This window comes from Seriola lalandi, unplaced genomic scaffold, assembly GCF_002814215.2.
Source record: "Seriola lalandi dorsalis isolate HSWRI2012SDOR001 ecotype SW California unplaced genomic scaffold, Sedor1 jcf7180002054391, whole genome shotgun sequence".
NCBI classification, from domain to species: domain Eukaryota; kingdom Metazoa; phylum Chordata; class Actinopteri; order Carangiformes; family Carangidae; genus Seriola; species Seriola lalandi.
In genome coordinates this window covers 26,532-40,689 of record NW_019524944.1, presented here as the reverse complement: position 1 = coordinate 40,689, position 14,158 = coordinate 26,532, and the positions used below count along the sequence as shown (strand labels likewise).

The 14,158-nt window shown below is 44.4% G+C and overlaps 1 protein-coding gene across 3 annotated transcripts in view; it reads left to right on the top strand.

Moving 5' to 3' along the window:
• slit1a (slit homolog 1a (Drosophila)) overlaps nt 1-14,158 on the top strand; it is an 88,374-nt gene that overhangs the window by 50,656 nt on the left and 23,560 nt on the right. For all 3 annotated transcript variants that reach the window (XM_087174887.1, XM_023409402.2, XM_087174886.1), the window contains exons 7-12: nt 944-1,015; nt 1,779-1,942; nt 6,311-6,458; nt 10,857-10,928; nt 13,745-13,816; nt 13,908-13,979. In XM_087174887.1, the coding sequence (XP_087031013.1) occupies nt 944-1,015; nt 1,779-1,942; nt 6,311-6,458; nt 10,857-10,928; nt 13,745-13,816; nt 13,908-13,979 (600 nt within the window). The remainder of the gene's footprint in view (nt 1-943; nt 1,016-1,778; nt 1,943-6,310; nt 6,459-10,856; nt 10,929-13,744; nt 13,817-13,907; nt 13,980-14,158) is intronic.

The window sequence follows — 14,158 nt, the reverse complement described above, 5'->3', positions numbered from 1 at the left end:
TCCACTTCCTTCTATACCCAATCCAGCCCTGGGCGGGCCATCTGACAGGAGAGCTGCAACCATCTTGATCAGAAATCCTATTCAGTTTAGCATTCCACCCTGAGCATGTTGGTGACCATGTTATACAGTTTTTTTTTTTTTTTTTTTTTTTAAAACATTCAATTAATCATCCCTTGTCAAAAATCATAATCACAGGCCTCTGTGAGAGCTCTCCACCTGAAACAATGTAGACTCACAGTGCAGGCCGGGGGACAAAGGCACTTTGACAGCCTTGTTATTTTTATGGTGAAAGACTGCGTCGTGCATGTGGGTTTGTGGCGGTGGGGAGACAAAAAGAAAAAAAAAAGACGTTATTAAAGACTGCTTTCATTGCATGGATGGATTGCAGATGTAGTGATAGGGTTGTCATAATGGTGTAAGAGGGGATGGGGGTGTTGTTTCGATGGGGTCTGTATGTATAGGTTTTATGGGGGAGGAGGAAAGGTTGTGTTAAAAGGGGGAGCAGGTTGAAATATGGTAAAGGGTTATTAGGCTAAATTGAAATGACCTGATTCTCTCGCTGCAGCTGATGCCCAGGGTTCGAGGGAAGTGTGTGTGTGTGTGTGTGTGTGTGTGTGTGTGTGTGTGTGTGTGTGTGTGTGTGCTTGCGTGCATGCGTGTATGCGTGTGTGTGAACTACAAGTTGGGGCGCTTGTGATCGTGCTTGTGTGTATATTTGCATGCATGACTGTACGTGTGCGTGGGAGGTGCGAGGGCTTCCCATCTGTGTGGAATGAGGTGTTATTCCCAGTGGGATGCCACAAAGAGAGATGGAGAGAAAAGAGAAGGGGGGTAGTGGAAGAGAATGGGCGCAACAAAACTCTTTTTGAAGAATGAATTAAAACATGTCTTTTCTGCCCCTGCGCTGACGACGATACTGTGTTCGCTCTTTGCTTTTTCGCAGAACGCTGAACAACAACAACATCAGCAGCATCCCAGTATCCAGCTTCAACCACATGCCCAAACTACGAACCTTGTAAGTCACACCTATCTCATCACAACGCTCTCTACCTCTCCTGAGGTTTTCTTAAAAATAAAACTATATTCTATGCATGCAGCCAGGCACAGTAGAGAAAATGCTGCAGTCAATGGTTGTAGATAAGTTCTGTCATTCCAGTCATTGTTGGGAGGAAGCCATAACAACACCACAGAAAGGTCTGTAGCAATGCCAAGGGGCCTTCATCCCCTCCATCTAAAGGACACACAACAACAACTGGCCCAGATAGATGCAAATAGCCCCAGAAGCCTTTTGTGTGTTGTGCATTGTATGTAATTACTAAATCTGAAATTATCTGCAAATTAAATCAATTATACCTGCTGAAACTCTCAGAGCCCTGACTCCGCTGTTCTTGTGGTGGCTTCCCCACTCCCAGTGGGGTTACATTATATAGCTTGTGTCTGTGCACTTAGTTTTGCAAGTTAGCGTACGTGCTCCAGAGGTCCACCGCACCACAGCAAGAGTTATTCTGGACTAGCACAGCATTCCAGGAATGCCGTGTTTGGAGTACTGGGTTTAGAAAAGTCCTCTTTAGTGTCTGTCCTTTTTAGAATGTGCCATTTACGATCATCCATGTAGCATATTATTTAGTGTTTCGCCACAGGGTTGGGGTGTAATGAGTTCTAGGAAAGAATAGACACTTTTTATCCTATTTGTGTCTTCAGCAGGTGGTATTTTACAAAGCAGGCTACGAAGATCTTTTAATGCATCCATGTTTCAATTTGTTTCTCTCTTTTAACAGCCGCCTCCACTCCAACAATCTGAACTGTGACTGTCACCTGGCCTGGTTGGCGCAGTGGCTCAGACAGAGGCCTACAATTGGTCTATTCACCCAGTGTACTGGCCCCCCTGAGCTCAGAGGACTCAATGTGGCAGAGGTGCAGAAACACGAATTCAGCTGCTCAGGTAGGACTTGGGGAGTTGCTTACATTAGACTTTAGAAGAGAGTTAACAATATCTGTCTTCTAAATAACACTGCTTTTCATATTGTGTATTGATTCTTTAGTCATTTACATGTCCGGCGGATAGGGAACGCTCGTTTTACAGCATCTCAAAAAGGGCTGAAATGACAAACTTATTGTTGCACATGAGTACTTTGATCAGATCCTTCATGCCAAAAAGTCCTTGTCCTTGCTAGTGGATATTCTTTTCCGTGCACTCCCACTGTGTTTTTGTGTCAATGTCTTCACCTGGCAGCCACCTGACAGCTCCTCTGCCACCGGGCAACCCCCCGGCTTTCCTCTGGCCCTTTCATGTGTCTCCAGCTTTCAGGAGCTGGCAGCGGTGCCAGGAAAATGCCTGACACATATAAAACACACAGCTGGTGCAAAGGCAGTAGTGATACCCGTCTCCTCAGTTGTCACAATTCATGACCCCTCACCTCCTCGCACATGGATTATTTTGGCTTTGAACTGGCTGTGTGTGAGGGAGACTGCATGTGCATGTGCATGTGGGCGTGGCATGGCGTGCATTGGGGTTATCATATCAGGACAATGGAAAAACAGCATGAGAACCTCCACTCCCCACAAGGCCATCTCACTCTCAACACCAGCTGCGAGGAGTGTTTGTGTCTATGTGTGCGTGTCTGTTTGTGGGTGTGTGTCCTTTTCTCTCTCTCTCTCTCTCTCTCTCTCTCTCTCTCTCTCTCTCTCCATGGGTTGTGATTTTTATGCAGCCATACGGCGTGACAGCACAGATCATTAACTATTCATCGCCCGGGGAAAGAGACTCAAAGCGTGGGAGTGTAACGGTACGGAAGGGGAGCAGGGGGTGTCAGGGAAACTTTGGGGTCTGGTAGGATACAGATCCAGAAAGTTAAGGTTTTGCATAATGGTCGGTTGCAGATTGTACATCATGCTGATATTAGCTTCTGTCATGTAAGAATGAATTGGCCGCTCTTTTTGTATTTAAGAAAGCTGTTGTAGACCGACACTGATTGGTTCTCTGTGAGTCTCATTAACGGCTGGCCATTCACAGTTTTTGGCCAAGACAAACAGAAGGATGAACACAAAACTCGATCGCCATGCATCTCTGCCTCTCTGTGTATAAATACACAACCGTGCATTCACGCAAACACGTGTACACACGCAAACACATGCTCCCAGTTTCTTCTGGAGTGGATGAGTGACCAGAAGTTGAACTCCCACTGAAGGACTCATTAGGGACTGGCTCACTGGCACACACACACATAAACACACACACACACACACTTTTTACACACACACAATTACTTTTTTTTTGTATGTTCAGCCCTGTGTGTTTGCATGTGTATGCAGTTTGTGCTGTGACCAGTCCAGGCCACCTGCGGGGGATTTGGGGCAGGGTGGCGCTGTGTTACAGGAGAGGAGGAGGGGGAAGAGAGGCATGTTGTTGTTGTGAGAGCCATGAGAAGGAAAACGGGGTACAGTGTGTTATTAGTTGTTGCAAAATCTGATGAAATTCTGCAGCGCTCTCGGCATCATGACTAATTGACTCTCACTCCCAGTGTTCAACTGGAAAGTGTCACGATATTGGAAATTTTTGTCAGTAATGAGCAGAGTAACACATTTACTGCTTCACTTTGAGGAATTATATCACATTTTTCCAGGCAGTCAGTTGTCATCAATCAACTCTAAAAATCACATCGAAAATCCAAAACCTAAATCAAAACCTTATTATTTTCAGTTTCAAAAAAGCGATAAATTCTTACTGAACGATGAAAAAAACAAAACAAGGGAAAGCAGATCACAAAAAACAATTAAGTCCAGTTGCAAATTGTATTTAAAAAAAAAAAAAAAACATTTGCAGAGCAAACACTTTTATTTTTTAATTAGTTAGAGGGACTGGTGCATGACCAGCAGCTCATTTGTGCTTTCTCTCCATTTTTATCTTCACAGTCTATAACTGGGAGCAGTTTCTGAGTTACTGTTATCAGAAAAGGATCTTGTTTGTGAACAGCAGGAACTGTGAAAAGCTGGAAAAAAGTAAAAAGTTTTTTTTACTTCAAGAAGATTTTAAATCTTGGTGAAAAGCTGTATCTTTTAGCACCTTTTGAGAAAATCGATAAAAAATGATGGGCCTTAATTAAAAACCACTTCCATTTTCAAACAAATTATTTATAATCATCTGATTCTAGCTGAGATTAGATTGACTTTAGTTTGTCTGAATGGCCGGTGCTGTGATTTATTGAGCAAAACATTTACATTTAGACCTTCTTTGCTCTCTCTGATCATTTACAGGAGAGGTAACTAAAAGTTAGAATCTGCTTGTGCCAATTTAGGGTTACATGACAGAAAATTAATGACTGTTGGAGTGAATTACTGCTCCCGAGGAATAATAAATGAAGTGAAAATATTATGTTTGAAATGAGGAGTGCGTAATAAAGTAATAAATTGCTTGAGGGGTGGAATAAAATACAACTCGTGTAGTGGGAAACAGAGAAGAAATGGCTGAATAAAGAGGGAAAAAGGGGAGAGAAGAGAAGGTGAACCCAACTGTAGTGTTAAAAAGGAATTTGAGGAAAGAGATGAATGGGAAGAAGCCAGCGATAACATTTTGAAATGATGAGAGAAATGAGGTGGAGTGAGGTTAAATGTAAAGACATGAGAGCAAATGGACAGGAGGTAATGGATTGCAGTGGCCGTCATTGGCAGACATATGGACGTAGAGAGGCTGAAAATGAGGACGCTAAAAGGAGTGAGAGTGAGCAGAGAGCGCAGCTGTAGGGGGAAGGGGGGGGGGGGATAGGAAGGTGGAATCAAATAAAACGATGGAAATGGTGACAGGAGTAGAGTTGTAGAGACGGCGGACAGGGAAGAGATAATGGGGAAAACAGCACTAGAAAGAACAGGGGACCAGCGCACATCAAACAGCTTCACCTCAAGTATACCTGTCAGAGAGCTGTCATTGTTAAGGCCTCTCCAGCTGTGCTCTGCACTCTCCCTGATCCCAGACCTGTCAAATATGCCATGTTAGATCAGAGGGGACTTCTTCTCTGCCCTACACCTGATCCCAGATCTGTCAAACCTCTGCCATCCTAGATCACAGGGCCTCAGATCACGCGGGTTGAGCGACTGTGTACTCTTGATGCTATTTGTTGTGTTTACCTGCTTCTGGGATCTGTCAAAGCTTCTCATTCCTTCAGGTAATTGATTGTGATTGGCCAGATACATGAAATCTGACCTTAAACATTGGTTTGTAGCTAAATGGTCCCACAGCTAAAGCCAGTAAGTTTCATGGTAAAGCATAATGTTTGGCAGCGATCTTTCTTTCTGTTTTAGGGAGTGGAGTTGGGAGCACTGTGCTTTCTCTGTCACTGACTTTCACCATCACTCACTCTGTCTTCCTCTCCCTGAATCTCTACCCCCCCTTGTCACTTTCTCTCTTTCCAACATTTTCCACATAAGCTGAGCGATAGATAGATAGGAAGGTAATCAAATATTCATGGTTTGAAACTTGGATTAGTAATGCTGTGTAAATGAGGCCATTTAAAAGTCTGTTTTATTCATTTTATCTGGGTTAGGCTTACATACACACACACACACACACACACACCACACATACCAAACACGCCATGCTGGCAGCGCAAGCGCCCGCTCTTCACCACATCGCTGACAGTGCCGCAGCTATTTGAACAGGTATCTAGAGACAGTGTGATGGGTTGTGTGCTCTGTATGCAAATTGAAAAGTTGAAGTGTTTTAGAACAAATGGAAGTGAGGAGGTGGGGGCTGTAAAGCTGAATGTGCAGAATGGCATCAATTCCACACAGAGAAGGCAGACTCAGGAGGAAAATTTGCAGAGAGATCAATGGATGTTATTGGGGGGCCCTTCAATCGCAGCTCCAACTCTATTATTCATGTCTTTCTTCTCCTCTCAATATACTGTGGAACTCCTTTAATAGATAACCTAGTTTCTTGCTCATTGATTCTCAAGGATGTACGGCTTTACAGTAAAGTCAAGAGTAGGATGTTTTTCATTTCTTTTTCTCAATGTCAGAACATCTCGGGGAATGTGCGTTCATTTGCAATTCACTTTATAAAGCAGAAAGGGTTGATGACACGACAGCGGAAGAGTTTGAGCTCCACTTGAGTGCAAGAGCTTCTCCTCCGTGTCACCGCACAAATCCTCCGGCAAGCAATCTCCCCCCTGTAATCCTGTTTAGACTCCTTCTGCTCTCATTGAAACCGACCACATCCACCTGTGCTCACACCACCTGTAGGAGCCGCATATTCCCTTCTCATCGTATCGTCTTCACCTCTCATGCAGTTTTTCTCTCTTTTACTTTTTCTCTTCAGGTCACCAGGAGTCTAACAGCCTGCAGCCGTGCAGCACAGGCGGAGGCTCGTGCCCTGCCATGTGCACCTGCAGTAACAACATTGTGGACTGTAGAGGGAAAGGTCTCACCGCCATCCCAGCCAACCTGCCTGACAGCATGGCCGAGATGTAAGCGCAATACCTGCTTTCTTAAGTCAATAAAAATCCAATAAAAAGATGTTTTCAAGGCCAATTTAACCATGCGCGGATGCACAACCCTTTTGTCCCAATCGTAAATAGACTAAACTCATTCTTCATACAACTAAATCTAATTTTAGCCCCATGTCTGGATCATTGTTTAATCAGTTTCCTGTATCTTTTGTATTATGATATCAGACTACTTGGCATAAGCAACTGAACCCTGCCACAAGTTCTTTCATCATGTAATGCCATCCAGAAACATCTAATTTCATTTCCCAAGAGGATAATGTCAGATCAAATTTGCAGATATATTTAGATGTGAAAGTAATATAATTTTTTTTAGCAATTAACTTTTACTTAATGCTATTCATCGTATACATCTCAGTGTGGATCGGAAAGAGATAGATTTCGGAGAAATGCAAGGACATCCACAGCTGCATTGTTCTTTGAAGCATGGCACTGCAGGGCATTTGTTGCAGTATGCGCGTTAAAGATGTGTATGCGTTTCCCATATGAATCTGTCTGTGTATGCTCGTGCAGGGGTTTAACAAGGCGGAGAGGATTTAAGCATGCATGTTTTATGTACATATGCTGTTGTAGCTTGCTTTTCTCACCATGCGTCACCTGGCAGGAAGACATCCATTTGCTGTACACTGAGAGAGACGCATGCAGACCTCGAGCAGACTTTAAAGTGAGACTGCATGCTCTTATCGGCTCAGATGTCTGTGAACCGCATGCGAGCGCTTTGCTAACATCCCTCCCTCAGTTTATCAGTGCTGTAACATCTGTCTGGGCATTAACTGTTTACGGCCCACATGCTATCAGCTTGCTGCAGTTCATGGGAATGCACGGCTAGACTTTTCAAGGTAGTGCTTTTACACTCTTTATCAGGGGTTTAATGCCCCCGGCAGAAGTCTGCATGAAATGGTACAGTAACACCATGATTTATGCATGATGAGAAAAAGGGAGGATGAAGGGAGAAAGCCAGCGGTCGCATTGCATGTTCTTCCAAGGAGCATGTGTGTAGTTAGGAGGACACAGCAAGTTTCTAGGTCTCCTCCTCCCCATGGGGTCTGTTTATAAATACCCAGCTAGCATGGAAGTCACAGATCCCATGTTCCCCAACAACCCTGACCCATTTCTAGTGCAGTGGTGTGCTCAATTTCCTAATTTGGACATGCAGTTCACACTTCTGTGTGTTCTTATCTGATTGAATGACCACCCATGAAATACTGAGATATTTTAAATCAGTCCTCACACGTCCTGTGTATTGACTTATGATATGTAGATAATTCAGCCTCACCTTTGCATCTCATTCTTTGCCATGTTTTATGGTTTGTAGACCTCCTCAACATGTCCTCCAGCTGTAATGTTCCACAAGTGGAGTATCTCGTAGAGATCGTGTGATCTATGAGCCCAATAACCAGCGAGCGGCACTGATGGGAGAGCAGGGAGACGGCTGAAAGATAGCTCCACCATGCACAGGTTTTATAGACAGTAGATTCTCTCTGCACAGCAGATGAGTGAAGACATTTTAAAAGCCTCCCTGCCCTTTACATCTAATTGGTGCTTAACCATGTCCTGCTAATAAACTCTACTATGTTCTGATTCATCTTTTACAAGAACAGGGAGAAACGCTGGCTTATATCATGCGCATTCCTCCTGTCCTGCCCATCAGAGCCTTACCTTGCAGGTTATATTCCCACAAGGCTCTTTCCCTTCATTCTTTCTCCTCCTCTCTTCTCTCCCTCTTTCCCGGCTTGCCAAATCACCACAGGCGGGTCTGAGGAGGCAAAGCAACGGCAAAGGAATAAATAGAGAAGGGGGGCAGGAGGGGGGGGATTCACTCAGTAATTTGGTGCAGCAGGTTTGATCTGTGCTTGAAGTTCATTATAAAATCAGTTTCAATTACAGCAAGGCGGGCTGCTGGGTATCAAGGCCAGCCTAATGCCTTGTTAATGAGGCACTCGGAAACTCGCATACACACACAAACACACACATGCTGCTCTCATTATGTACAAATCGGAGAATTGCAACGTCCCTGCCCTGCTCTCTTCTAATGAATGCCAGTGTGGTGTTTATGGCTGCGAGGATGTGAGCTGGTTTCTGAACTCCTCTCTTGTGAGACCAGGCCCAGTTAGCCTAAACACCACCACAACAGATTATTATGCACCATAGTCTCTGTCTGCAGTGACTGAACGCTGCCATAAAAGTCTCTCCCCACTGCCTTTCATCCGCTGCTGCGGTCCTGCCATCCATTTCTGACACACGCACCCAAAGGCATAATGTGTTTCCCCTTAATGAAAACCATGCTTAGATCCTAATGAAAAGGATGAAGAGCATTGATTGGGCCGACACAAACACCACACCAACACACACAGACAGACACACATACAAATGTTCAGTCTGATTAATTGGATGGGAACCATTGATTGTCCATCTGAAGGAAACTCTAAAAGATTGTTTCTTTTTTCTCTGCCAGTCAGAAAGAGCAGCTCCTTTGTTGATTGGATGGATTAAGTCGCTTGCACGTATCGATCCGTGAGGAGCGACGACGCAAAAGATAAAAAGTTGTCAGCCAGCAGTGTGTGTGTGTGTGTGTGTGTGTGTGTGTGTGTGTGTGTGTGTGTGTGTGTGCGCGTGTGTGCGCGTGTGTGCGTGCGTGCGTGCGTGCGTGCGTGCGTGCGTGTGTGTGTGTGTGTGTGCCCTCGTCTGACTCAGAGGGTTTTGTTATATGCTGACACACACCGGAGTACAAGAGCACGTACACGACTGACACTGACACTGACACTGAAACACATGCAAGCAGCATGTAGAGTGCCAGACTGGTTTGAACCAGCCAGACAGACTGGTTGATGAGAGAAGGCGCTAAAGCCACTTGGCCCAACACTTTGCCGCAGGGTGAGGGCAGAGGAACCACAGCGCTGTCACTCTGCTGTAAATCCACGGACACACTGCGACAGGCAGACAAAAACAGACAGAGAGAGCACGTCCACCACAGGAATCTGTGGTCTGGAATCACTGCTATCCTAAGAATGTCAATTGCGCTCCTATATCGCTACATAAACGTAGGCCACTCCTTTGAAGGGGAAAGATTGTTGATTGAAAAATTTGGAAACTCGAAACTGTGGAGTGGCTGTGGCTAATGTCTAACAAAACATTTACCCCCCATGAATACACATAAACATAGCAATGGCCTAAGGCCTCAGAGGCGTGTAGTAAATCTTAAATGTCTCTAATAGAATAATTAAATCATGTGGAGATGGTCCCGTGCCAAGAAATCACATACTTAGGAGTGTGATGGTCAAATCTATCAACAACATTCTGTTTGCCAAGGAGTTTTGCAGATTTTTAAATATTTCACATTTTCCTGTGGTGACAAATAGCATTTTAATGATCTTTAGATTTCGTCGAAGCCACTGGCCTAACACACCTCTCACAGGACCATGCCTCCTGTTCTGCAGCCAGTTACTCTGCTGGGAGGAAACATGGTAGGACAACCAGACAGGCCCACAGCTGGCTCCCGCCGGGCCCTGCTAAGCCTTGTTAAGGACAGTTTTAAAAGCTGTGAACTGACCTGCAGATAAACAGCCCTCTGTCAGTTACACCAGGGAATTGTTCTGGGACTGAGCTGGGTTCTAAGTAGCAGCCGGCCTGAAACACACAGACATGCATGCCCAGACTAATGGGGTTTAGTGATGTCTGTTTCTCCGGGACCATCTGAGACTGATTAGAGTTTGTGACTGTTCTGTACTAAATGACCAAGCGCATGTTTGTCTGTATATTCATTTTGTTCTTTGACAGTTTTTTATGGCGAGATTTTGTCAGACCTTTTTCTTGTTAACTTTGCGTCAGCAGCTCTTGGGCTCACAGGAAAAAGTAAACTAAAAGAAGTAATATTTCACCGCGCTGCAAAGGTTTCAGTGGACACTTTGCAGACACCCAGAGGATAAAGACAAATTTCACAAGTGAGAACAAACAAGTGAGATCATTATTGATTTCAGGGTCTCATATGAGAACGTAAGTGCTGGAAACTGTAAATGTTATACCAAGAAGAAATATGACTTTGAGTCGAAGGCCTTAACACCCTCCTACAAACCGAGACAGAGCCTTTTCCCCCTCCAGTCTTTTTCCACAGCACTTTAGTATTCAGATTGTTTATTGGTTCTGAGGATGTTATGACTCCAACATGCCTGGACCTATTACAGCTGGGGAATAGATCTCCGCTAATATAATCAGGCCAATCACCAAGGGTCAGAGGTGATGGGGGGATTACTCAGCTCTGTTGCCATGGAGAAGTCTATTGTTTGGTTAACTGATGGTATCTCCTCTCCTCTCCTCTCCTCTCTTCTCCTCTCCTCTCCTCTCCTCTCCTCTTTTCTCCAGACGTCTGGAGCAGAATGGGATTAAGTCTGTTCCTCCCGGAGCCTTCTCTCCCTACAAGAAACTGCGTAGGATGTAAGTACAGCAGTACACTCACCTCAGGGCTAAATAATACAGATGAGAACAAGAAGTTGAGGGCTGGAAAAAGAAGGGACAATTGGCAGTCTTCTCATCCCACTTTTGAGGAGCATGAAGTATTTATTTTGTCTGTGCCTAAAGAACATATTCTTGTTCTCAGACTTGGGGTGGCATGGAAAGCAAGCACTCAGATGCTACATGAGCATAATAACAGCTCTCATCTTTCATTGCTGTGCACTGGTATTCCCCTGGCTAGTGTTGTGTCCAGTTTGTGTGTGTTGTGCCTGCATTGGCAAATTGTAAACTGCGGCTGGGATGATGATGAGGGGACAGAGAGTGTGCTGGAATGAGGGCTGAGGCTTCGCTCTCTCTGGGAGCGAACAGTGACGGGCTGGTAGCTGAGACGGAGTGGTTTTTCGCCCGTTCAGCCAGCTGTCTGGTCACCCAGCCAGCACACACCAGTCGGCCAAACCCATAACTCCAACACCACCAGGCCTGACCGACATAGCAGCAAGGAGACGGAGGAAACGGAAGGTCAGGGAGTTTCTCTGCCCTTCTTAAAGGATTCCTCGCCGTTCTATCATCCAGCTCCAGGGACAGTCTGAGGTTCAAATGAGGTGAACGCAGTCGACAGACTGAAGCAGCTGCTATCTCATTGTAGCTCCAGTGAACTCTCAAGGGAAATTAATATTCATTCTTATAAAATTAAATGCAATTTTTTTTTCGTTACTACATGTTGAAAACCATGTGAACTCAAATAGGTCAGATTTCTATGTTAGAGTAAAGGAAACCCTTAAACTAAATACACATTGTTATGTAAGCCTCAAGTTAACAGGAATGGAGCAACTGCTTATCTTATTGTAGCTTCACTGACCCAGGACAAAAAAAATGATTATTTATTTATACAAAAATATGTGTAAAATTATGTTGTTTTTTTTGTATGTGAAAAAAATGAAACTCGTCTCACATCAAAGTAAATGAAGCCCATATCAAAATGTTAATCTAATCTTAACAAAAACTGAGTCAAAATTTATCAAAATAAGTTTTATGGCAGTTCTTCAGTACTGTTACTGTTACAAACATAGAGTCATTAATTATTATTGAATATAAGACAATCAAACAGTTATGGTTTTCATACATAATATTTACAAACCAGATTTAATAGCAGTTTGAAAAATTCAACAAGTAAACAAATACAAACTTTAACTCTTCTCTTTTACAGTAACAGAAGTTGCACTAACAAACTGCCGTCTTATTGTATTTGCTCCTGACCCCTAATCTCAAGGGAAATTCATAACAGTCTTTTTTGTCTGTATATGTAGACACAGACTGAGCCAGAAACTGTTTTTCTTTTTTCCCTTTTTTTCTTTTGGTTTTCAAAAAACATATATAAAACCAGACTTAATGGCAGTGAGAATGTGTCGCTCCCTCCCATCCTGTCGTCCAGACGGACATGACCTGCTACTGTTGCTGCTGCTCATCCTGCATTTAGCAACAACAGTGCATGGCTGCATGTCTGTGTTGACCCTCGGCGCCTCTGTTGATTCAGCTGGCTACGTGCCCCCACTGGCCTGACCTGTCCTATGTGTCCCACACCCTCAGTGCACACTGTGTGTAGACAGCATCAATACATCATGATGAATATAGTCGCTCTTCAGATGTTCACATGGACGTTTTATATTTAGTGGTAGATTTCTGTGTATGGAAAATAGTTCAATATATGATTATAAGGCCACATTAGGTAACTAAATGTTATATATAGGCTTTTGTGCGTGTGTCTGTGTATTTGTTTATTTGTGGCGTGCTCAGGCATGTGTGCAATGCCTTTCCTGACCCTGTGTGTCCTCTTCTCCTAGTAAATGCCAACCACATATATTCTCTTTCACCTTGTCCTGGTTTGAATGACCTACACATGAACCGCTCCTTAAGACGGGGACGGAGTAGCAGCCCTCACACAGCGACGCATACACAAACACACACACACACAGTGCCTGAGTTTACAGACACACACCAGTGCAGATGTTGGCTCCTTCGCCAGGTTCTTGTTTCCAAGAAACCTCAATCCTTTGCAAGAAGACAAATGGGTACTTATTTAACTGTTACCCCCAAATGAGAAAATATCCCTCTTCTTCACCACATGATGATTTTCCTTCAAAGGTATCCAGTCGACTGGAGTTCAGTCCACATACTCCATTAACTCTCTCTCTCCATCTGTCTTTCTCTCTTTCTGTTCCACTGTTCCTCATTTGCTGTTGCATTTACTCTCACTCTCTCTCTCTGACACACTCACACACACACGCGCGCGCACACACACACACACACACACATAAACACATAGACACATAGGCTTAGTGGTTATCCTGTGGGTAGAGGCCTGTGGATCCTATTAACAACAGCTATGTTCAGAGGCAGTCTACTGTATTTTGCTTTGGATTTTGGCCCTGCACCCCATTTTTACTCTCAAACACACAGACACCGTGATAAAACGCAGGGCTGGTTGATAGGCCACAAATAATACAAGTAAATGTTTTGATTGGCTGCGAGACTCTCGCCCGCTCCATTTCATCAAATCGCTTGAAGGGACGCACCATTAGATATGGGAGAGAGCTGGAACTCATCTTCGTCTAGCCCACACTACATTTGCTTCCCCCTCACACACCAGTGACAAGCAGGGGCCTTACATCCACCCCACCTTCCTATGAGGGTGACACCCAGCTGACAGGGAGTCAGACCTCCCACAGGAAAAAGATTTTGACTCTTTCCCAAAATCTCCATTTCCTTAACTCATACCCCGACCTTGTTCTTCAACACAGAGACCTGAGTAACAACCAGATCTCAGAGATAGCTCCTGATGCCTTCCAGGGCCTGCGCTCCCTCAACTCTCTGTAAGTTGCCTCGAGCCAAGTTTGTGCATAAATATCCACCCGGTTGTCATTTCCCATGTGTCTAAAGCAAGTCTGTGTTGTGATTTCCCAGCGTCCTGTATGGAAATAAGATCACCGACCTGCCCAAGGGGGTGTTTGACGGCCTCTACGCCCTGCAACTGCTGTAAGTGGAACACACACACTCTGCTGATCCGCTGCAAACATACATACCAGGCACCCTTTACTCCCACTCAGTAAAGGAGTCATAACCTTCAAATAAACTTTGTACCAGTGCATAGTTTTCTAGATGGAATGCATAATGAATGAATGCATAAAGAAACTCTGACAAGCTGCACCCCCCCC